The following is a 23,711-nucleotide window of genomic DNA, read 5'->3' as shown; positions in this document are numbered from 1 at the left end:
AGTCCAGTGAGAATTTCCAAGGTGTGATTTTCAACTTAATGGCATGGAAGGCTCTAGTGCAGTGATGGTGAACCTTGGCACCCCAGAGGTTTTGGAACTACATTTCCCATGATGCTCATGCACTGCAGTGTAGCTGAATATTATGGGAAATGTAGTTCAAAAACATAGGTGGTGCCAAGGTTCCCCATCACTACCCTAGTGCAACATTACCCATAAAACAGTGGTTACACAGTATCAATATCAGAAGTCAAATGAAAGAAACACTTGATGCACGAATCAGTGTGATCTTTTATTTACACATTTCTACATAAAAAAAAAAAAGAAACCTAAAAATGAACTACAAGCTCGCTATATCTGACAAAACCATAAATCGGAGTTCAGTTTGTGTGTGCCCCCCAAAAGAATAAATAAAAACTCTCACCTGGGGTATACAAAAAAAGATGGACAGACTAGTAATTACCTTTAATATCGTCTGATAAGAGGCTTTGCACATAGTTCAAAGAGTAACTTTTAGAAAGATAGGCACAAATACGATTACTCTGAGTGACAGTTTACATTCAAGAGAAGATAGGACACAGAAGTCGAGATACAGCTGTCAGCAGGTGATAGTGACATGTAGGACTGACCCACTCACATCAGCGGTTCATTTTTGGCCTGATTTACAAAAAAATTTTTTTTTTTTTTTTTTAAATTGGAGGAAAAACCAACAGGCCTATTTATAGCACAACTGCAGCAAAATACAGACAGTAACTGTTTCACCCGCTACAGAATATGCAAAGCAGTCTACATGTTTTTAGGATCTATCCACTACTGCTGTGTACAAGGAGGATACCAACACTGATCAAATCTTGCAGATCTACAGACTGGGGTTGATTTACTAAAACTGGAGAGTGCAAAATCAGGTGCAGCTCTGCATAGAAACCAATTAGCTTCTAGTTTTAGTCAAGGCTTAAAGCGGAGGTCCACCCTAAAGTGGACCTTCCGCTCATCGGAACCCTCCCCCCCTCCGGCGCCACAATTGGCACCTTTCAGGGGGGAGGGGGGTGCAGGTACCTGTACAGTACAGGTATCTGCACCCACTTCCGGGATAGCTCTCTGCGGAAAGGGGCGTACATTACGCCCCTTTCCGAAGGTCCCCCGCTGCCTGCTGGGAAACACATAGATCCCAGAGGAAGCGGGTCCATTCTTATTGCGCAGCGCAACTCGCGCATGCGCAGTAGGGAACCGGGAAATTAAGCCGAAAGGCTCCATTTCCTGATTCCCATACTTAAGATGGCGGCGGCAGCACCCGAGAGACGATCGAGAGATCGGCTTCGGGGTGCCGACATCGCTGGCGCGCTGGACAGGTAAGTGTCACTATTTTAAAAGTCAGCAGCTGCAGTATTTGTAGCTGCTGGCTTTAAAAAAAAAAAAAAAAAAAAAAACGCGGACTCCCGCTTTAAAGTGATAAAAAAAAAAAAATAAAAAAAAAAAAAAAACACGTTTAGGTTTAGTACCTTAATGCATTGTTTACATCAGGGAAAAAAAAAAAAAGGTTTCCCTGTGCCCACCTTCCCTGTGTGAAGGGGAAGAGAGGGGAGAAGAGATCAGCGCTGTGCACGGCTGCATCTATTCTCACATTACTTCCTCTTTGCAGAGCATTAGAGCAGCAGCAGGAGCCATGGGCTCTCGCTACTGTCAATCAGATGCAGTGAAGAGGAAGTTGGGGGTGAGCCTAAATCCCACAGTGTAAAGCCTTGTACACACACGGTTCGATTGTTGGCAGGGGATTGTCTTGACAGGATGCTCTCCTAAAATCTGACCGTTAGTACGCCCCTTTTGACAATTGTCCAATTTTCCCTGGATGCCCTGGATGACAGGCTAGTAGATTTTCGGTGGACAACAGATTGATGTCAGATTTTCAGATGGTCAGTACACAAATCCATCACACAATCAAAAAACGTACCGTGTGTAAGAGGCTTGAGTCTATGGAGCACGGCTCCACAGACACACAGGTTGGGAGCGAGCACGCACCATGTGGCTCCATAGCAAACTGCTTGCTGTGGGGACACACAAAGAGAAGCAGCCAAGATCGCAGCAGGGGGGGGGGGCTGAGAAGAGGAGGACCAGGGCCACTCTGAGCAATACCATTCCACAGAGCAGATAAGAACAGCGTGGTTTATTTTATTTTTTTAAATTAAAACAAATAATCAGACTTTAGTAACACTTTAAAGGCTACGTAAAAGGGGTCATACTTTCCTCTGCAGTTGGTTTTGCTCAGAGGCACCCCGATCCTCCTCTTCTGAGGTCCCTCAGCTGTGCTCCTGGCTCTCTCTTCAAGTGCCCCCCTCAGAGGACTTGTGCGGGCGCACTCCCGTGTCCTGCTGCTGCATCCATTGACACAGACAGCAGGACTTGGCCCCACCCCCGGATCATTTGATTTGATTGACAGCAGCAGGAGCCAATGGTTCCTGCTGCTATCTATCCAATGAGGATCCGAGACACTGGCTGGAGCTGTTCTCGTTGCTAGAAAGACCGAGCTCAGGTAAGTACAAGGGGGGCTGCTGCACTACAGAAGGTTTTTCACCCCCTTTAATTGAACAAGCTGAAGTTAGAAGTCGATTGGCTACCATGCACAGCTGCATCAGATTTTGCACTCTCCAGTTTTAGTAACTCAACCCTTACAAAAGAACATAAATTCTCGCTGCCTGGGTGTCTCGGGTACAAGAGGCCATTGCTCTGCAAGATAGCAAAGATCAGAACGGTGAAGGAACAGGTAACAATTTAAACTCCCTTCTTCTGCAGGTGGTGCTATTTACCATAGCAAGAGAGTCAATTATTAATCAATAACCCGCCAGAATACTTATTAGAATCTTTAGGGCCCATTCACACTATTGCGGTACATTAAAAGGCAGTTGCGTTAAGGTAGCCTATTGATTTGGGTGGGTTGTTCAACGCACCATAGAAGTGCGTGTAACGTATTTGGTAGTGCATCACACAGCATGTTCGTACGTTTTCCCATGCTGCAATGAGCATGTTGGGAAGGTCAGCTGGAATGGCATTCAAAATGATAGACACCCACACTGCACAAAACGCAATGCAATAGTGTGAAAAGTATAAATAGAGCCAGGAGTATACCGGTATACGTTTTTGTTTTGGGAAGAGTGTGGAAGGCTTAGAAACCCTGTCAGGTTTTTTTCTGTCAAAAGGTGTATTGGTCCCCTGACACATGCTGTGGTTCTTTTGCCTTTCCTCATGTCTAAGGACCAGGGAGGTGATGTAAGGGGCGGCAGACAAAAATTCACAGCACACGGCCTGGGACATGAGCAGCAGACACACCTGGAATCAGATGTGATATTTCTTTAGGATCCTTTCACACTGATCAGTTTTTCTTCTGTTTTTCCCTTACCAAAAAACAGAAGAAAATGCATGACCCTCAAATCCTATGGAAAAATGCATGACCCTCAAATCCTATGGAACGCTAAGTTGTGGGTCAGTTTTATCCTGCGTGCTGCATTTTTGGTGTGGCAAAAAAAAAAAAAAAAACACGGAGATACCCATTGAAATAATTGGAAAACGCACCGTGGTTGCGTTTTTGGCGAGTTGTGTCCTTTTTTTACAGGTGAAAAATGTGGCAAAAATAGTACAACACATGCCATGTTTTTGCAACAAAGCAATGTTAAAGCAGCCTTAGGCAGCTGAAGCTCTTGAACAGAGCAAAGACAGGAGATTCAGGTAGCGTGGCAGGGTGGGTATAAAATGTTTCTTTGCAGGTGGTGCGTTTGGTTTGGTTTTTTTTTAAACTCCCCTTCCACTCCAAACCCAATTTCAGTTTAGCTATGCCAACTCAATAAGGTAGATTTCATGGTGAAAAAAAGTAAGGAGAAAAGGGAAAGTTTTTGACTGGATCAAATTATGATGGGAGTGCAACAATGTTACGACCCCTAGCAACCATTCAGAAATAATCTCTTAAAACGATTAGACTGCACCACACAGGAATTGGATTGGTTGATAATTGGCTTATTACATATAGTTGGAACACTTAGTGTTGGAGTGTTGCCCACCAATGAAATCTCAGCTGACGATTTTAAAGCACAATAGAAAATACAGGGCAGTAGCAAATTTGCTGAAACAGGCAAATACTTTTCCTTTCCTCCATGTTTTTTTTAAACAGGATCGCCAGAATTGTCTATTGAGGTGTCGGACTGTAGAAATGACTGAACATTAAAACTGCCAAGCTCAAGTACTCCATGATATGCTGACACTGTTCCATACAAATAACTAATACTTACCTCGAAAACACCACCAAAATACATTTTATATTTTTTCTTTTTAGTCTTGATAATCAAATGGGCCCTTATTAGCCTAATTTAGCCCCCCAGTGAAATACCGCTTTTGCATTTTAAGCCATAAGGGATCACAAAAACTAAAAATACGGAAAACCAAAATTCACATTTCTTTGCATGCTATAAGGGTATAAAGGGATGTAAACAGAGGTACACTAACAAAAAAGAAAAAAAAAAAAAAAAAAAGCCATATACTACAAATTAAAAAAAAAAAACACATTTAAAAAAAATAAAAATATCCTATGAAAGACATTATGTTTAAGAAACAAAATCTATGCCGTTTTATTGCAGAGTTCTACTCCATCCCGTCCGGTGGGGGAAAACGCAGTAGAACGCTTATGGCTTAAAATGCTGGACTGAGTGTATCTGAGGTTTAGAGGAAGCACAGGTCAAAGCACTTCTGCTGCTACAGATCAAATAAAACATGGAGATTTCTTTTTAACTCTTTTGCAACATTTGTTTATCCTCCTCATGCATTAGAGTGGACATTACTTCTAAATATCTATTTCTTTTTGGAACTGGATGATCGGGAGCCAGAATGAGACGATCCAGATGGTGAGTTTCTGCGCCTGGAAGAGAAATTGAAAGGTAGGCATCTTGTTAATTTCCGAAAGACTCGTCACTCAGGTTACAATACAAGCAATGCTGTCCTGTTACATTATATCTATGCTATGTTTTTATAATATTAAATCAGACAACAACATGTAGATTTGTAGGTTCATTTGGGTGGAAGACACAGATGGGCAGCTTAGAAACTGGCTGAAAAGATAGTGTCTGGTACAAGTTAGAAAACCATTCTGGTTGTTGGCAATAGAAATGTTCTTCTCCAATTTCTGTGAAGCCGATTCTATGTATTGCTGATCTGTCTGTTAACTACAAGCTAGTGTGTTTGCATTGAAATATCAGCAGAGGCACCACCTTCACTTAGTTAGGTCTTAATAAAATTAGAGGTTTGTTACATTCATGTGTGGTGTACACATGAGGGGTTATAATGTTTATTTGTGCATGTAACTGCACTCCAAGATATAGGGAACCAGAAGCAATGAGCATAGATCACTTCTGGTTTCCTGTAAGCAGCACCATTTTTAAACAAATACACTTTAACCACTTACTGGTCATGTATCTGTACATCAATTCTGCTTCAAGTGGTTGTACTGGGGTGATGCCTGCAGCTATCACCCCAGAACAGTTTTTTGAGCAGACGGTCGGCTATCTTGTGATTATGACCGATGTGGCTAAGCCGCTCTATTGTTATTACCAGCAGCAGGAGGGGACAGTTGTCAACCCCCGTCGCTCCACTCAGGGTCTCTAGTCCCACCAGGAAGCCTGAGCGACCATTCAGCGCGTCCGCCGGCTGGCCAGAGACCCAGAATCTGCTTTGATTGGGTCTCAGATCTAGTAACCCAGAAGCGACGTTATGACTGTAGCCTTAAAAAGGTGTCAAATAAAAAAATAAAAATAAAAAAAAGACAGCATTTAAAAACAGTCAAAGTTGAATGCTTTTAAAATGGAAAGGAGGGATTCCATTTCTATGAGAATTTTTTATATATATATATATATATTTTTTTTATATATATCCAAATTCTCAATATGGGATTTTTGGGGCTTTGTAATCTTCCTTCTGTGGCTCTCGCCAGCATGTCCGCCCGGACAGCCAAGCAAAGTCAGGATCAGCTTTAATCACCTGTTTGTAACAGTGACTCAGGCGTGATGACATGACCTCACTTGCACTTTACTCGGAAACCATTTTTTATTATAATACATTTTATACATTTATAAATGCTATAAATAAATTTAATATAATATAAAAAAAAAAAAAAAAAAAAAAAAAAAAAAAACGATGGTTTCTGAATAAACGGGAAGTGATGTCATGTCATCACGTCTGAGTCACTATTACAAACGGGTGATTAAAGCTGATCCTGACTTTGCTTGGCTGTCCCGAGCCACAGAAGGAAGATTACAAAGCCCCAAAAACCCCATATTGAGAATTTGAAAATATATAATCTCTCTCTCTATATATATATATATATATATTTTAGAGACACACACACACACCCCTATATCTCGCTGTCACACTTTTTTTTTATATAGCATTACAACCTGGAGTTGAAATATATTGAAGTTGCACACACACAAAAGCCAACAGCTCAACCACAGACTGGTTAATAGCCATTGCCACCAAGTGAAATAGTTTCTTTGGTTTATGTGAAAATGAGATGATGTTTCAGTGTTGCTTTGTGTTGATTCTGCAGCCTTTGTTCTGATCAACAGCACCCCCAAGTGGGCATTAAACACAAAAACTTCAAATACTTTTCGTGAGCAATGGATGCACATTAGACATTGTGTACTAAATGAATCTTCCCAATCCTATCTGCCAAATGTGAGCTGCACAAATCCTCTCACCTAGCTGTAAATATGAAGGAAAAGGCTTATCCCTAAAATTAGTTACAAAAGTTAGCTCAGCTGTAAAACATTTAAAAATGTTAAAATTTATAAAAAATAAACTCCTCAAACTGGAGGTAGAACACAAGAAAGACATTTGGCATTTATTTTCCCCAGAGTACACATCAATTCCCCTTCTAATTCTACAGTAACCCAAACCTTTCGGTTGACCGTGATCTTGTTCGCTTTTTTATGCGCTCAGTGGACGAGGATCTGGAGCGGCTCCTTTTCTTGCCCCTCCCAGAAGATGACGAGGATCGGGAGCTTGCGTGAGATCTTTTTCTCGGGGAAGAAGAACCCCGGTGGGACCTGGAGCTGGATCTTTATTAAAAATGAAGAGAATTTAATATGGCAATAGAAAACAAAAGCTGCTGTAACATGTTTAAAGAAATAAATCTGGAATGTAAACATCATTTAAGACTTTGGAAGTGTCTGAAGCCATTAAAAACAGGTCTGGAAATTTGTACTGAGGTTCAATCAGCCATCTTCCCCCACTAAGGTAGAGTTTGCGGCCCTCGTCTCCCCTGTCCACTAAGATACACTTTGCGGCCCGTATTGTCTTCCCCCACTAAAGTACAGGTCACAGCCCTTCTTGTCTGTGGTCATTTTACTTTACTACAAATTCCCTAATGAGGATCCTCTTATTTTTTTTACAGTACGCAGATACTGACACACTGGCACATGTACACTGGGACCTTCTAAGTGCTTTTCTTCTGGCAGGAGAAGCAGCCTGGAGAGCTGGTGGGGGGGGGGGGGGACTCCAGAAGAGGAGGATCGGGGCTGCTCTGTGCAAAACTATTACACAGAAGCAGGTTTGATTTATAAAAAATAAAAAAAAGGTTTTCTATTTAAAGCGGAGGTCCACCCTAAAGTGGACCTTCCGCTCATCGGAACCCTCCCCCCCTCCGGCGCCACAATTGGCACCTTTCAGGGGGGAGGGGGGTGCAGATACCTGTACAGTACAGGTATCTGCACCCACTTCCAGGATAGCTCTCTGCGGAAAGGGGCGTATATTACGCCCCTTTCCGCAAGTGCCCCGCTGCCTGCTGGGAAAACACACAGATCCCAGAGGCAGCGGGGACCATCCTTATTGCGCAGCGCGGCTCGCGCATGCGCAGTAGGGAACCGGGAAATGAAGCCGAAAGGCTCCATTTCCTGATTCCCATACCCAAGATGGCGGCGGCAGGACCCGACAGACGACCTAGAGATCGGCTTCGGGTGCCAACATCGCGGGCGCGCTGGACAGGTAAGTGTCACTATTTTAAAAGTCAGCAGCTGCAGTATTTGTAGCTGCTGGCTTTAAAAAAAAAAAAAAAAAAAAACGCGGAGTCCCGGCGGACTCCCGCTTTAAGATAAATTAATTTGGTTTATTCATCATGAAATGGAGCTTAGTTATGCAGCACGAGGCTGTGTATTCTGCAATATTTACATTTTTGGTAAACGCAATAAATCCAAGCTCTGCAAGCTGAGATAACATGCACTGAATTGATGCATTCACACAATTTCACAGTAATAATGAGATCAAACAACATTCAGGGATATTCCTTTATCTCATGGTTTTGCAAATCTATGTGCACTACAAAGTCAAACTGTATGATTGAATCAGTTCTGATATCGCCATTTTACTAACCTAACAGCTTATTATTCTAAATAGGAAGCCTTCATTTTGTTCGAAAATATTAAAGATTAACTATTGGCAAGAATAAGTCCTTAAATTTAAAGAGCACCTGTCGTCATTTTAGATCCATCACGGCAGCGTCCGTTAGCGGGTATCCACTCAGCTGCTGCCGCCACGTCCCTCACCTTGTTGTGTCAATCACCATCCGCCCCATTAAAGTGAATGGAAACCGCTGCGGTGCCGACATCGCTGGACTCCAGGACAGGTAAGTGTCCTATTATTAAAAGTCAGCAGCTGCAGTACATGTAGCTGCTGGCTTTTAATTTTGGCTGGGATGGGCGGACCTCCACTTTAAATCGACTCGATTTAAATCAAATCTACCCTGCACAGAAGGATAAAACTTTTTTTTTTCTTTTTTAGTACAACTTAAATTCACTACACAGTGGAAGTGGTGCTAGTAGCCTGCAAAAACCTAATCTTTAATTATTAAATTATAGGTGTAACTTAACCACTTCCCGACCAGCGCACGACGATGTACGTCGACAGAATGGCACGGGCAGGCATATTGGCATACAGGTACGTCCAATATTCAATGCCGCCCTGCCATCGGGAGCGCGCTGCCGGCGGCGCGCTCCCGCGCTGCCGGCGGCGCGCTCCCGCGCTGGTCGGGACCCCCGTGAGTCCGGTCGCGGGACCCGCGGACTCGATCGCCGCGGGCATCCCCGCGATCGTCTCACGGAGCGGCCAAATGGAGGAAATGCCGAGTAAACAGCATTTCTCCATTCTGCCTAGCAACTAGTGACGCTGATCTCTGCTCCATGTGATTGGAGCAGAGATCAGTGTTCACTAAATGAAAGCCCAACCCCCCCACAGTTAGTAACACACCCCTAGGAACACTTAACCCCTACACTGCCACCCACTGTTTAACCCCTTCACTGCCAGTGTCATTTACACAGGAATCACTGCATTTATATAGCAGTGATTACTGTATAAATGACAATGGTCCCAAAAATGTGTCAAATATGTCTGATGGGTCCCCCACAATGTTGCAGTCACAATAAAAATCGCTGATCGCCGCCATTACTAGTAAAAAAAAAAATTATAAAAAATTATTAATAAAAATGCTATAAAACTATCCCTATTTTGTAAACGCTATAACTTTTGCGCAAACCAATCAATCGCTTATTGCGATTTTTTTTTTACCAAAAATATGTAGAAGAATACGTATCGGCCTAAACTGAGGGGAAAAAAATGTTTTTTTTATATATTTTTGGGGGATATTTATTATAACAAATTAAAAAATAATGCGTTTTTTTCAAAATTGTCGCTCTATTTTTGTTTATAGCGCAAAAAATAAAAACCGCAGGGGTGAGCAAATACCAGCAAAAGAAAGCTCTATTTGTGGGAAAAAAAGGATGTAAATTTTGTTTGGGAGCCACGTCGCACGACCGCGCAATTGTCAGTTAAAGCAACGCAGTGCCGAATCGCAAAAAGTGGTCTGGTCTTTGACCAGCAAAATGGTCCGGTCTGCAAGTGGTTAAACATGACAACAGTTGTGATTGGAATAGCAAATATTAAAAACTTTGAAAAAAATTGAACTAGGTTATTCATGAAGAAACAACTTCAATATCTTTTACCACTTCCATCAGCTTATTCCTCACAGTTACTACCCTTTTTGTACCACCTGACCCACCCTATTAGATTGTAAGCTCATTTGAGCAGGACCCTCTTAATACTTGTATTTTATTGTATTATAACTGCATTGTCTCCCTTTTATATTGTAAAGTGCTACGTAAACTGTTGGCGCTATATAAATCCTGAATAATAATATTATAACAGTTCAAAACAGCACAACACAAATAGAACAAAAAAAAAAAAAAAAAAAAGGGAAGAAGTTTTGCATCACACGTCGCTGAACCACTTTTCTGTCACTGTGACAGAGAGCCTGGCATCCTTCATTCACCTGGATTTGGAACCCCGAGATTGAGAACGGTCTCTTGAACTGGAGCCCGATCTTGAACTGGAAGAAGTTCCTGAGCGAGACCTGAAACAACACAGTGCAATTTTGTCCAGCTCTTGTGATCAATACTTTAAACACACATTAAATAAAGCTGCAACCAACTCTACAGGAAGCACACTACACAGAATTCAGATTTAACCGACTTTATATACTAATAAAATCATAGATACCTCAAAAAGAGCGTAAACAAACTTGTTCCATAAGGCAGTACATATCAAAGATGCAGCAAACCATGAAACAATTTCATTTGTAAGAGGATTCTAATTGGTTTAATGCACCTCGCAGGTCATCTCTGATTTTTGCACTGCCCTAAAATGAAGTCCAGCTTAAGCTCATTTGGCTGGGCTTCTCCTAAGGATCACAAGAGTGCAATTCGTTTTGCACTCCTGTGACCCATTTTCAGCAGAGACTGGTCTGAAGTCCGCTCTATGCCGATGTCTCTGGAATCAGTCCAGGCACTGACACCCATCTCAGCCTCTCAGCAAGCTGCCGAGAGTCTGAGACTGCCGCTCCTCGCCCCTCCCATCTCAGCGCTCCAGTAAGCATTTAGGAGCAGAGAGGAGAGCTGCTGATTGACAGGCAGCAGCCCTGTGCTTGGGGAGCAGAGAGTACCGAGCCATCAGAAATGTTCGGTGGCTCGGTTCTCAGTGCAGAGACGCTGGGGGACAGATGCAGCATCAGTCCAGTGTTGCTTCCACCCAAGTATAAAAAAGGGGGCGGAAAAAAAATAAATAAAAAAAAAATAAATAAACCCTTCTCTTTTAATAAATAAGGATGAGCATTTAAAAATAAAATTAATCAAAAGAATTAAACATTTTAAATCAAAGAAATCTGCAAAAATATAAAGTACTGAAAAGAATCATTAAAGTGTATGTATATCAGAAACTCTTATGATTTGGTTTGAGTATGGAAGGGTTAGAGCCCCGTCAGGTATATATTGCCATCTGTGACCCCCATTGGGGAGATTCAACCTCTCCATTTGGCCGTTACAGAAATGGAAAGAGATAAGAAATTCAGAATTTTAAAGTTTTCCGCAAAACAGGAATAGAGGGAAAATACACCAATGGGGACACCTGTTTATGAGGGGAATTCTTCTTTTGTTGATCTTTGCTCTTACTTCCTGTTCTATCTCCATGGCAGGAAGTGAAGGAAATCTCCCAAAAAAAAAAAAATTATAATAATCCTTGACTGGTGTTGTAACCCTTCCTTACTCTATGCGAAACTGAAAAAATGTTTTGGCTACACATGCACTTTACTTTCACTGAATTCCTAACCAGAGCCATGGGTGGAGGTTGGCTACAGGCACCTCACCAAGCCAGGCAGCTTCTCTGTGTATGGCTTGTACACCACCAGACTAATCATCTCTTAAGCAGTAATTTCCAAACCTATCTTTAAGTTAATTGCCACACAACTAACAATTTTTAAAAAGGTTTCCATTAATGTGAAAAAACTCCTTTCCACCACATTTGCACAATTAAAACCGTGTGTGGCCTATAGCTAAAAATATTTTCGATTCCTTGATTGAAAGCCTCCAAAATTAAAAAACACAAAATTTCAAACATATGACCAGCGCAGCAGAAATGCATTCAAGTTTCCTTGAGACGAGACACAGGGTTGCATCACCCTGAAGCTTATTTCCCAAAAGCATGCAAACAAAAAATAAATAAATAAAAAAAACAATCAAGCATTAAAGAGGAAGTAAACCCTGATGAGTTTACTTCCTCTTTCATTCCCTGCAAAGGCAAAGCATAATGGACTACTGTACATCGCATAGTAGCCCATTATGTGTCACTTACCTGACACAGGAGCCAGCGAAGTCGCCGCTGTCCCCTGTAGTCCGCCGCATCCATCTTGTTGGTGGGGTCTCGCAGCTCCGCCGCTGTCATTCGGCGAAGCCGCGATGACGTCACTCCCGCGCATGCGCACGGGAGCCGACACGCGCGGCAGCTCCGTCGCTGAGAATGCCGCGTTCAGTGCGCCGCTGTCTACGGCGCATGCGCCGTAGACAGCGGTGCCTGTTTTCGGGCAAATATCTCCTAAACCATATAGGTTTAGGAGATATTTCTTGGACCTACAGGTAAGCCTTAATCTAGGCTTACCTGTAGGTCAAAGTGGTTTGTAAGGGGTTACAACCACTTTAAAGAGATCCTGTTGCCAGGCATAACCTTTCCTTTGGCTCACTTGGGGTAGTAGTTTATGATGTATACCAACATCTTTAATTTTATTTTTCATTTTAAGCCGGCCGCAGAATGTTCGAATTTCAACCAGTTCAGCAAAAACCGAGATTCGAATCTTGTATGAGCAGGCTGATTGTACCAAAGTAGATCGGTCAACTTGGGTACAACCAGTCTGTCAGATTTTACATACGATTATTGCTAGCGGCTATTATAGCCACAAGCAATAATTACAGTGTTCTCCTGGTGAGGATGGCTTCCCCCGCCGGGAGAACACAATAGCCATGAAGGGAGGGATTCCTCCAAACACTGACTGTGTTGATGGGGGAAAATTATCAAATTTCTTTCCTGGAACCCACGGTTCTATGGCTGGCCTTACCCTTAAAATTTGACAGATCCAACACATCAGTTCTGTACTGGCCCCCCCTGATCTCCTCCCCTCCTTGCTGCAACGTGTGCCTACTTCCCTTTCGTTACAGCCCTATCTATCCACACATGATCTGATAACTAAGCACAACTTTACCAACTAGGGTTGCACCGACAGTTTTGTCTGGTGAGTACTTGATGATACAGAGTACCAAATACCTTTGGGTGCGATTTGAGCCCATACAAAATTAAAGCTCTAATCGCACTGCAAAAGAATCGCATTGTCTGAGGAAGGGTTGGACTCCTGAAAACACGTCAACTTCCCAATTACAGTGATTTGGAGATCCCCCGATGCTGGTGTTGCGATTAGATATGCTTTTAATCTTCTCGCGATTGTAGGTCTTTGGCTTTATAATAAATCCAAAAATGGTGTTGAAGGTATTGCACCCTCCTTAGTTTCTTTTTAGTGCTTTGGAGTTGCTTTGCTCAAGGAAAGCAGCATTACATGAAACATTAACGTATCATTGGATATGAGTCAGAGTGAGCATTGATTGGTTTTAAAGAATCGCATGCGATTTGAACAGGAATGTGGTGCAATTCCTGCCTGAAACACATGCACTTTCCAGCACCGCTCCAGTGTGAGCCCAAGCTGAGATTACTATGACAAGCTTGGGTTTGCAGTGCGATTTGAGCCCATTAATTTTGTACTGGCTCAAAACACACCGCAAAAGGTATAGGTTTTGGTTATAGGAGCATATTCATAAAGATACTTGATATCGGCACCAATATTGATACTGGTGCAACCATAAAACCATATTACCCACAAACACCTATAGCCATCTTTGCCTTGTATAAAAACATTGACATAATCCATGCTCTGACTAGTACTGCCTCCGGCTCCCTTTCTTAGGCTCATACAGCGGGTTCTCACAGCGATAGTGAGAGAAAGACAAATGTCGACAGCAGTAAGTCATTCTAAATGCCCCAAGTGATTAAAAAAAAAAAAAAAAGGCGATGTCTGAAAAAATAAAAAAGGGTCTACTTAAATTCCATGTAGGTTAGTGTTAACATATGGAGTGCTGAAGAGGTGTTTATGTTTCAGCCAAAGTTAAAAAAAAAAAACACCCTTGCGTTGTCCGACTCGCTCACTAACATTTACCAGTCAGTCACAAACTAAAAACTTTAATGTTCAGACTGGTTGGTAAAGCAGTTTTAAAGAATGCCGGAACTACTTATAATTTTAGAGGGGAAAGATTTTTCGTACACCTTCACAAGGCCAAACTGATTCAAAATGGTTATTTAAGCATTGCATAACCAAAATCTCTTGGAACGTTTTTCCAAGAATTCTCTTATCAATGTGGAATGCAGCAATACTCTCAAACAAAAGGAAAGGTCCAGGTATTAAGTGGTTTTCAGTAAAATGTATTATTCAATAAGACAAGGGAAGCCTGTGTGTACATGGTAGTGTTGATTTCAAAAGACTTCCAGGAAAGCATATCTAAAAACTTGTCCTTAGACCACTCCCACTTTGGATAGTGTAGGGGAGTGATACATTTTTTTTGCCATGCGTCTCATTAGAAAGACTTTTCACTTCTAATTGTGAAGACTCAAATGGTAGTGAGAGAAAGGCTTTCCAATGTGAGGTAAACTGACAATTGTCACGGGAACAAGGGTCCCTGCTGAAAGATTTCTCCTCTGTTCCTGTTCTGGTGGCAACTCAAAATTTTGGATTTATCCTTAACGTTTCATTCCTGTTGACAATAGCTATTAGGACAAAAAAGCCTAGTACACACCCGCTGGGTTGAAGAAAAAAATAAAATAAATTATAAGGACTGACGGAGCTGCTGTGTCACCAATTTGACGTTAGAACGATTTCCTCTGCTGAGCGTTGATCGGCCTCTGGTTTTCCAGCATGCACAGCCGACAGACGCCAGCTGGACAGCCGGCTTTGATGGGACCGGCTGCCATTCACACGGGTTGAATGTCAGACTTTTTTTAATTGAACCGGCCAATGTCACCTGACATTCGGCCCGTGTGTACTAGGCTTTGGAGAGAGAATCTCTAACAGGGACACACACCAAAAAAAAATAAAAAAATTTATATACGACATTAGTCTATCCTTACAATAAAGGATTGCTTCACATTTTGTAACAGGTTATCCTCCTTCAGGATGTAACAGGTTACAAATGCACCCACACCCCCCAGCTCGCTGTCACAATAAAATAAACACATGGCTGCGTGGGGCTCTGGCGACATTCATTCACTAAGTTAATGGTGAAAACTACAAGTACCAACAGCCTTTGTGGCCGTCGGCTTGTACTTCTCAAAGAACTACCAGGCCGATGCTGATTGCTCTAGGTAGTTCATTGAACTTCCTATCAGTGTGCAACTGCCTGCCCGTATCTGGAGGTACAGGAATACAGGTCCACAGGACTGCGGCAATGCTTTATAAGGCCCTAAACTCCCCAAAATATTAAATGCATTTATTTTATCTGCAAAGAAATTTGCTTTTTTTTTTGTAAAAGTGTAACGTTTTGCCCTTAGTTATATTTTTAAAATCAACCACACCTCATCCATCCTGCAGCCAAGGTCAGAAGCACTCGAGAGCAAGACTACAATTAGGAGGATGCCCTTGCTGATTATTTTATTATTATTAGAAAAAAAAAAATGTCTATTTCCCCAGATCTCCAAATATAATCATGATGGCTAAAAGCAAATTAAAAGCTGTTAAAAAAAAAAAAAAAAGAAAATTGAAGAGAAAACAAAACTCTAAATGCATATTGCATGGCAGTTCAAGTCTATAGTATATATATGAAGTAAGAAAGTTTAGATACTGACATTTTGCCCGGCTTTACCCTTGACCTGTACCCGTTTACCTGGACCTAGACCTTGAGCTTGAGTGGGAGGAGGAATGGGATGATCGAGATTTAGATCTGCTGCGGGTGGATTTCTTATTTTTGCTATTATCTTCTTCGTCACTGGCAAGGTTATATTTTGAAAGGTCACCATCGTCCTCATCTTCATCCTAGAGGAAGAGAAACATTCTTAGCACTAAAACAGCACAAGTTACTATAATGGGCTATGAACACTACAATATAAAAAAGTTATTCATGTAAATAACTGGAGCAATCAAACCTTCCTCAGCTTTAAGATCCGGTTCACAAAAGGGCTACTTGGCCGCCTGACAAGTCACACTCCATTCTCTACAATGGAACCAATCTAAAAGGAGCGACTCAAGTCGCCCCGACTTAGAAAAAGGTTCCTGTACTTTGGGGCGACTTCGGACAGCGGCTTGCTTTGAGTTCTATACAGAAGTCGTTTTGCAAGCCGCACTGTATGGGGCGGCTTCAGAGCCGGGCAGCCTTTAAAGCCGCCCCCTGTGTGAACTGGCTCTAAAACTTGTACTGCCTACATTAGGTCAACAAAGCTTTTCATTACTTTTTAACCACTTCAATAACGGACACTTTCAGCCCCTTCCTGCCCAGGGCAATCACATTCCGAGTCATGCAACACTGTACCCGTATGTGATTTTTATTTTTCCACACAAAATAGAGCTTTTTTGGTGCTATGTAATCACCACTGGGTTTTTTAAATTGTTTGCTAAATGACAAAGGCCAAAATCTCGGGAAAATTTTTTTAAAAAGCTTTTCTTTGTTTTTTATACAATTGTGTAAATAAACCTTTCTTCATAAATTTCAGACAAAGTGTATTGTTAAATTTCTTTGGTGGAAATAACCCTAATCAGTGTATATTTAGTTATAGGCCACTAATTATGGTGTAGATAGATTTGCAAATCCCTTAATCTTGATGTACCGACAGCCTCTCGGTTGCCATAACAGCACATATATCCCCCAAATGAGTGCCTTTTTGGAAAGTAGACATTCCAAGGTATTTTGTAAGAGGCATGATGAGTTTGAGGTTTTAATTTGAGAGAGATATACACACATATACACTTTTTATTTTTTTTTTTTTTTTTTTTAACACACACAGTCACGAGTGCAGTACATAGTCGTCATAATCATATAGCATTGTGGAGGTGATCAGGGACAGACTGGCGACAGTGAGATATACAGATATCGATCTCTATATAGACACACACTCTCACATGCACTTCGATTGGCCTGTCTGTACCATGTGATCACTGTGAGCAATCACAGAGATAAACACAATAGTACACACTGTACGATAGCCATTAATTGATGGATTTTGTTTATGAATAGCAACTTACATCATCCAGTTTATATTTTGACAGATCTGCATCCTCTTCATCCTCCTCTTCATCCCCCTCCTCTTCCTCACCTCCAGACGCCTTCTCCTCACTTTTAACGATGACTGGTGCATTAGAGCTGCCTGGCTTTCCACGATATTTTTTCTTTTTTCTCCCAAACTAGAATCAGAGAAATAGAGAACATTTTCCAAACCATTTTTGATTAGGCAATTAACCAACATGGGGGGGAAGGGGAAAGAAAAAGAATTAAAAAAAAAAAAAAAAAAACACAATACCACCACAATATATAGAAGGCAGCATGAGGGCAATGGAAATCGTACAGGGTCCTATTAGTTGTATGCTTTAAATTTGCTAGAATACAAAACATAGAACACAGTAGTAACCGTGGGGGAGCCCAAGATCTGTTTTATAGCCAAGTCTTTGCTCCCAACATTTGGCTGAATGAGGGAGCACAAGTTATAAAATCTGGTGGAAAGTCTTGCCCAGGAGAAGTTGAGGCTGTTATAGCTGCAATAGATGGGGGAGAAGGGGGGGTCCTCCAATCAATGCCCGTGGTTTTTAATGAAATGTGCAGGTGCTGCTCAGGTGTCCAAAAACCGTTGGCGATTTAGTGGATTCCCAATTCCCTAGCCGCTTTCTCCATAAATATACTTTTTTTTTTTTTTTTAATTAACATATATTTAACAGCTCCTGAAAAGGTATAAAAAATAAAATATCCAGTGATGTCTACATCAACTATAAATTTTTGGATGGAATGATTGTTTTTTTTATTTTTTATAAATGCTTTATTTTCACAAAAGAAAGTTTCATAGTTATACATCAAAATATCCGTACATCTTATCTTCTATTTAGTATCATCCCTAAAAGTGCAGAGAGAACAGACTAAATAAATCGAGATCTCTTTTTTTTCTGCAATATTAAACACACCCAATAAAAAAAAAAATTTAAAAAAAGTCTTCATCATTTTAGGCCAATTTGTATTCTTCTACATATCGTAGGTAAAAAACAAAACAAAACAAGCATATATTGATTGGTTTGCGCAAAAGTTATAGCATCTACAAAATAGGGGATAGACTTATGGCAGTTTTATTTATTTTACTAGTAATGGCGGTGAGCTGTGAGTTTTAGCAGGACTGCGACATTGTGACAGACAGATCGGACACCTGACAGTGACACTTTTTTGGGAACCAGTGACATTATTACAGTGATCAGTGCTAACAATATTCACCGACATTGTACTAATGGCACTGGAAGGGAAGGGGGTTAACATCAGGGACGATCAAAAGGGTTTAAAGTGTTCCCTAACTGTATGGGCTGCCTGGAAAACCACACAGATCCGTCTTCCTGCATAGCAGAAATACAAGATCTGTGTGTCATCCCCTAACAGAACGGAGATCTACCTTGTTTACTATGGCAGATCCCCGTTTTGTCACTGCAGGGAACGATCAAGGGCGCACAGCAGACTATGTTGACTGGTCACCCCCGTGCACCCCCCCCCCCCAGATCGCTGTGTACAAGCCCGATGTACATCTACGGCGATTTGTGCAGCCAAACCAGCCGCAGTATAAGTGCGCGGCTGGTCGGCAAGTGGTTAAAGCATGAACAGCACAGTGCTTGTACTGTGTAATTTGGCCCCTTCTATCACATGAAATATCTGGCTGATCCTGCCAGTTTCTGGCCTCCCCTATGTAAACTGACTACTGTATATCACGGCTGCTGAGCCTCGACACTGCGGTCAGTTTATGTGCCTCAATCATCTGCGCTGACCTCTCTCCTCCCTGCCTATCGCTCCTACTGCTCTCATAATACAACCACCTTTGAACAATTCCCTCCGCTATATTAAACAAATGCCCCTAGTGTATTTGTTTTTTTTTAAGAAAAAAAGCCACTCTGTACCTTATCGCAGAGTGCCGATCAGTGCTCACATGACCCGCCGCTACAGCTTCAGCAGCCAGGGCTGGGAAACCCCTGCTGGCGTCAGCCAGGAGGCAGCGGGCCATGTGAGTGCTGATTGGCACTCTGAGATAAGGTACAGAGTGGCTTTTTTCTAAAAACAAATACACTAGGGGCATTGTTTACTATAGCGGAGGGGATTGTTCAAAGTCAGTTTATATGGGTTAGGAAACACTTTAAGATACAAAGTTCGAAGACAAAACACATAGCCAGCAACACTACCCAAATACAGGATTCCTGCAATTGTTACCTCATCGTACTCTCCGTCAGACTCTTCTCGTTCAATGTATTCTACATTCTCACGTTCATTAAAGCCACCTCCATATCCTACATAGTAATATAGGTGTAGTACAAGAATCAAATTATACATTAGAAACAACGATTGGATGATACATTAAAGATGAACTTCAAAATGTTAAAACATTTCTTTCACCTGCTGATCCTGGCAGTAAGGGCTCGTTCTCACCTGCAACAGCCCTTGCCTCCACACTGAAAAGCGATCAATGACGGATGACTTGAGGGTGGTTGACAAGTAACTGGGAGGCAGTGTTGCCTGTATTCTGCTTGTTTTAACTCTTAAAATGCTGGGGAATTTGTTGCATTCGCCTGAGGTGAAGCCACCAAATATAACAAGGGCTTTAATTTTTGCCACGGCCACAAAGCAGAGCATTATAGCCACGGTATGTGTTCATCCTTGAGCAGCTAAATGTCCTTGTTCAGGTGGGAAGACAGTAAAACTGTGACTTAATTGCCTGTTTTACCACCCCCTGACCACGACTCAACAAGTCCTAACACACTTCCTAGGAAAAGTCACTCACTTTACTGTATTCTATGGAGGAGCAGCTTTATCACCCTGGGACAGAAAGTGTTGGAACTACAGAACTCCTCCCCTTCCCCTTTTTAACATAGGGGAGTAGGGCAGATAACACTGCAAAGTACACAGGAAACACTGGATTTCTGGTAGGATACAATCTTTTGTAATAATCTTAGAGGACAAAACACTTAATAGTATATTTAGGGCTCAGGCACACAGGACGTTTTTTCAGCTGCTTTTAGGGGCGTCTGACTTTTTTTTTTTTTTTACACTGCCTCTGAATCCTCCTCCATGTTAGTCTATTTGTCCATGCACACAAATTTCCAAGAGTTTGGAGGCATAAGTGTTTTAGGGGCAGTAAAAAAAATAAAAATAAAATAATAAATAAGTTGACTGCCTGTGCGTCCAGGAGCAGAGGCTGTTTGGCTGTTAAAAACGTGGCTTAAATGCTGTAACAAGCTTTTAGCCGCGTTTGGAGTTTTTACTGTAAAAACGCATCTTAGCACCATTCAAAAACCAAGACCAAACCAAGACTAATAGTGTGTTTTTAGCGCTGATTTTTTGACAGCGGCACTGGCGTTTTTAAACATTCTGTGTGCATGAGGCCTAAGGCCTCATGCACACTGGATGTTTGTGCAGCTGCTCCTAGGGATGTCAGATGTTTGTTTTCCCTTCCTCTAAACTCCCCTGCATGCTAGCCTATGTGTTCAAGCACACACAGACTTTTAGTAGCATTTAGTGGCAGGGGCTTTTAGAGGTAGGAAAGAAAAAAAGAAAAGAAGAAAAAGAAGAAAGAAAAAGAAAAGAAAAAAAGAAAAAAAAATTGCCAGTGTGCCCAGGAGCAGCAGCGTTTTTGGCAGAAAAAAAAACCACTTGAATCTTGTTAATGTGTGTCAACGTTTGGCACGTTTAGCGCTTTAACGTTAATTTCAATTGCCATAACAAATTATTATTCTGGCCAATGAAATGAACACCCACAAAGGTTTTGATGTATAAATACACAAAAAACATGTACCACAATTACAGATAATGACATGGAGGTCATACCTGTTCTTTCTTCTAGTTTGGCATACTTTGGTGTATTACACATGTTACACTCTGATCGTCTGGCCCAATTTACATTCCCACATCTAAAAACAGAAACAAACTTTAGTAACTTGGACATCTATGAAACAGTTACATACTTGGCTAAGCAAATATATAAAAAAAATTATTTAAAAAAAAGGGGGGGTGGGGTGGGGGGGGGATGTGTTTTCAATTAATCAAAGCATTATACCTGTAAGAATTATAGTCATACAATGAAAAATGCAGTTTCTTTTAAGACACGACCATAAGCATGTATATATTAGCAAGTTAGGCTGGCCATACATGGTGTAAATTACTTCTTTGCAACCACAGGCTACAATTCTCCCAATCAACACAGACAGTGCTGAACCGGCCAAGAATCGAACCGTGTATGACCAGCCTTAGCTCTTTCTGTATTCTGCAAAAAAAAAAAAAAAAAAACCTGGTTGATCCTGCTGTTCGCCATCTCCCCCTTCTGTCCATGTCCCCAAATCAGCTAGGGATTTTGCTTATTGGCAGCTCTGCACATGCTCACCTTTCAGTGAGTTTCTATGCTGAGCCCTCCCTATCACAATCTGAGCAGCCCATGTGACAAAAGAGTCACATGTGGGCGTATACACAGTGGTAAATGACAGCCCACTCACTCCCTCCCTCCCAATGCCCACTAACCAGCTAAACACAATGGGGGTGGGATATTACATGTACAATTTTTCCATTGGCTTTATGTATCCTGTATACGGGCCTTAAGGCTGCTTTTACACATTTTAGCGCTAGAAATAGCCTCTAATGCCTGAAAACCACCTCCCCATTCATTTCCTTGTGACTTTCACACTGGGACGGTGCGCACTTGCAGGGCGTTATGAAAAGTTCTGCAAGCAGCATCTTTGGGGCGGGTTGGGAGTGGTGTATAAACTGCTCCCAAAACACCCTGCCTATTGAAATTAATGGGCAGCCCTGCCAAAGCACTTGCAAAGCGCTTCGGCAGCGCTACACAACGCAGGCGCTTTTAACCCCTTCTTCGGTCGCGGGGGGGGGGGGGGGTAAAAGCACCCCGCCAGCAGCCGAAATGAACTGCTAAAATTCGTGGTGCTTTCAGTGTGAAAATAGCCCAAGCGTTGAGTTTGTTGGCCGTATTTTCTTCTACAACTAAAAACATTAAGAAGAAAAAAAAAAGCTGACTTTTATGGTATATTGCTTATAGTGTGTGCATCTATATGACTGTAGCAGGAGTTTAGGTTTTTCTGCAGCATAGACTGTATATAGAATAATTTATGGATCACTCTGCAGGACTATACAAAATGGAATTATCAGCGTTTCCCTTTACATACATCCCATCCTAGCAACAGGAAAAAGCCAACTGGTCAGTAGCAAATTCCACACTCAAGACTAAAGATGCACTGAAACATAATGGTCTCAAAAGGTGCATTTTGCCGATTAGAGGAAAAAAAGTGCCGAAAAACTATTCTGCCACAATTTACTACATTTTTACTGTGCTCATGGTGTGTGTCATATGTCTCGTGACTCAAAAACTGCATCTAAAACATAACGTGTTATTGATGCGTTCTTGCTGTGTTTTAAATGCATTTCAACAGGGAGGTGCTTTATTTTTTTTAACGGACCAAAAATGCAGTAAGCAAGATTTTTAACACCACAATGGGAGTGCAAGGGACCAGTGAAAAGATATTCATAGAATTTAAAAGGGATGTATTTTTCCTGCGCTTTTCTTGCACTAAAAAAGGTTAAAATTCATATTAAATAAGATTTTGAATATTATAATAAAAAAAAAAAAAAAAAAACACCTTGTCCCACCTTTACTGGATCTCCTTTTGCAAGACTCGAGTGTGGAACTGAGCATACGGTACCATCTCGAAAGTGGCTACCATGAGACCCAGGACTCGCATGCAAAAAACGCAGCAATGACCACCTGCGGGACACCAACAACTTCACCGCAGGACTCACCACCCTGACCCAGGTACAGCGCTGTGCTGCTGCAGTGCGCTCTCCCCTGTGTCATCCACGAGGTGTCTGTGTGGAAAGCGCACTGTTCTAGAAAGAAACAAGCACCCAGCGCTAGAGGAAAAACTACCTGAGGCTACTAGAAAATGGCAGCTGGCTGCCTCCGCACAAACGTCTGACAGCGCCAAGAAAATAGCTGCCAAACTACTAGAAAATGGCTGAAAGGCAAAAAAAAAAAAAAAAAAAACTGGCTGTGGCTACAAAAAAAAAAAAAAATGGCCACAGAGCATGCGGCGGCCTCCCCACGTCTCGCACAGCACAAACACCCCACCGTGGCCCAGAAACAGGAAAGAGGATGACCGGAGCCCCAACACCCAGCGCAGCCCCCTGCCAGGACCCAGAGCCCCCCCCAGAGGACCCCTGGCCAGGTACGTGCACCGCATCCCCATGTGCCCAGTCACACAGCAGCCCATAGCATGGGGAGGAGGAAAGGGACAGGGAGAGAAGAAAGGGAGAGTGAGAGACCCCCCTAGTCGACCTCCCAGGGAATGTCCAGCTGCTTCATCCTGCCGAGACAGGTGGAACCATACTTACCCCTCCTGCAGGGACTGCCGGACGCATTCCACAGACAGACCCATCCCCTAAGCAGTATGGGGTCGGGGTGGCTGCCGGCCATGGCACACTGTGACACAGACAGCAGTAGCCCGTCACATGTGTGCCCCGGATCATATAACTCCCCGGCCGCCCCTG

General features: G+C 42.2%; 1 protein-coding gene across 1 annotated transcript in view; it reads right to left on the bottom strand.

The window, feature by feature from the left end:
• Positions 1–276: 276 nt before the first annotated feature.
• The window catches only part of ZRANB2 (zinc finger RANBP2-type containing 2), a 32,050-nt gene continuing 8,615 nt past the window's right edge, over positions 277–23,711 (bottom strand). The window contains exons 4-10 of the mRNA XM_077450481.1: positions 20,988–21,070; positions 19,377–19,453; positions 17,174–17,332; positions 15,822–15,970; positions 10,349–10,429; positions 6,927–7,088; positions 277–4,894 (exon numbers count right to left, since the gene is read on the bottom strand). Of these exons, the coding sequence (XP_077306607.1) occupies positions 4,828–4,894; positions 6,927–7,088; positions 10,349–10,429; positions 15,822–15,970; positions 17,174–17,332; positions 19,377–19,453; positions 20,988–21,070 (778 nt within the window). The 3' untranslated portion in view covers positions 277–4,827. The remainder of the gene's footprint in view (positions 4,895–6,926; positions 7,089–10,348; positions 10,430–15,821; positions 15,971–17,173; positions 17,333–19,376; positions 19,454–20,987; positions 21,071–23,711) is intronic.

The sequence above is a fragment of the Lithobates pipiens genome, unplaced genomic scaffold (assembly GCF_037356315.1).
Source record: "Lithobates pipiens isolate NorthernLeopardFrog02 unplaced genomic scaffold, aLitPip1_a1.2 Scaffold_23, whole genome shotgun sequence".
Classification (NCBI taxonomy): domain Eukaryota; kingdom Metazoa; phylum Chordata; class Amphibia; order Anura; family Ranidae; genus Lithobates; species Lithobates pipiens.
This window is presented reverse-complemented; position numbering and strand designations above follow the sequence as displayed.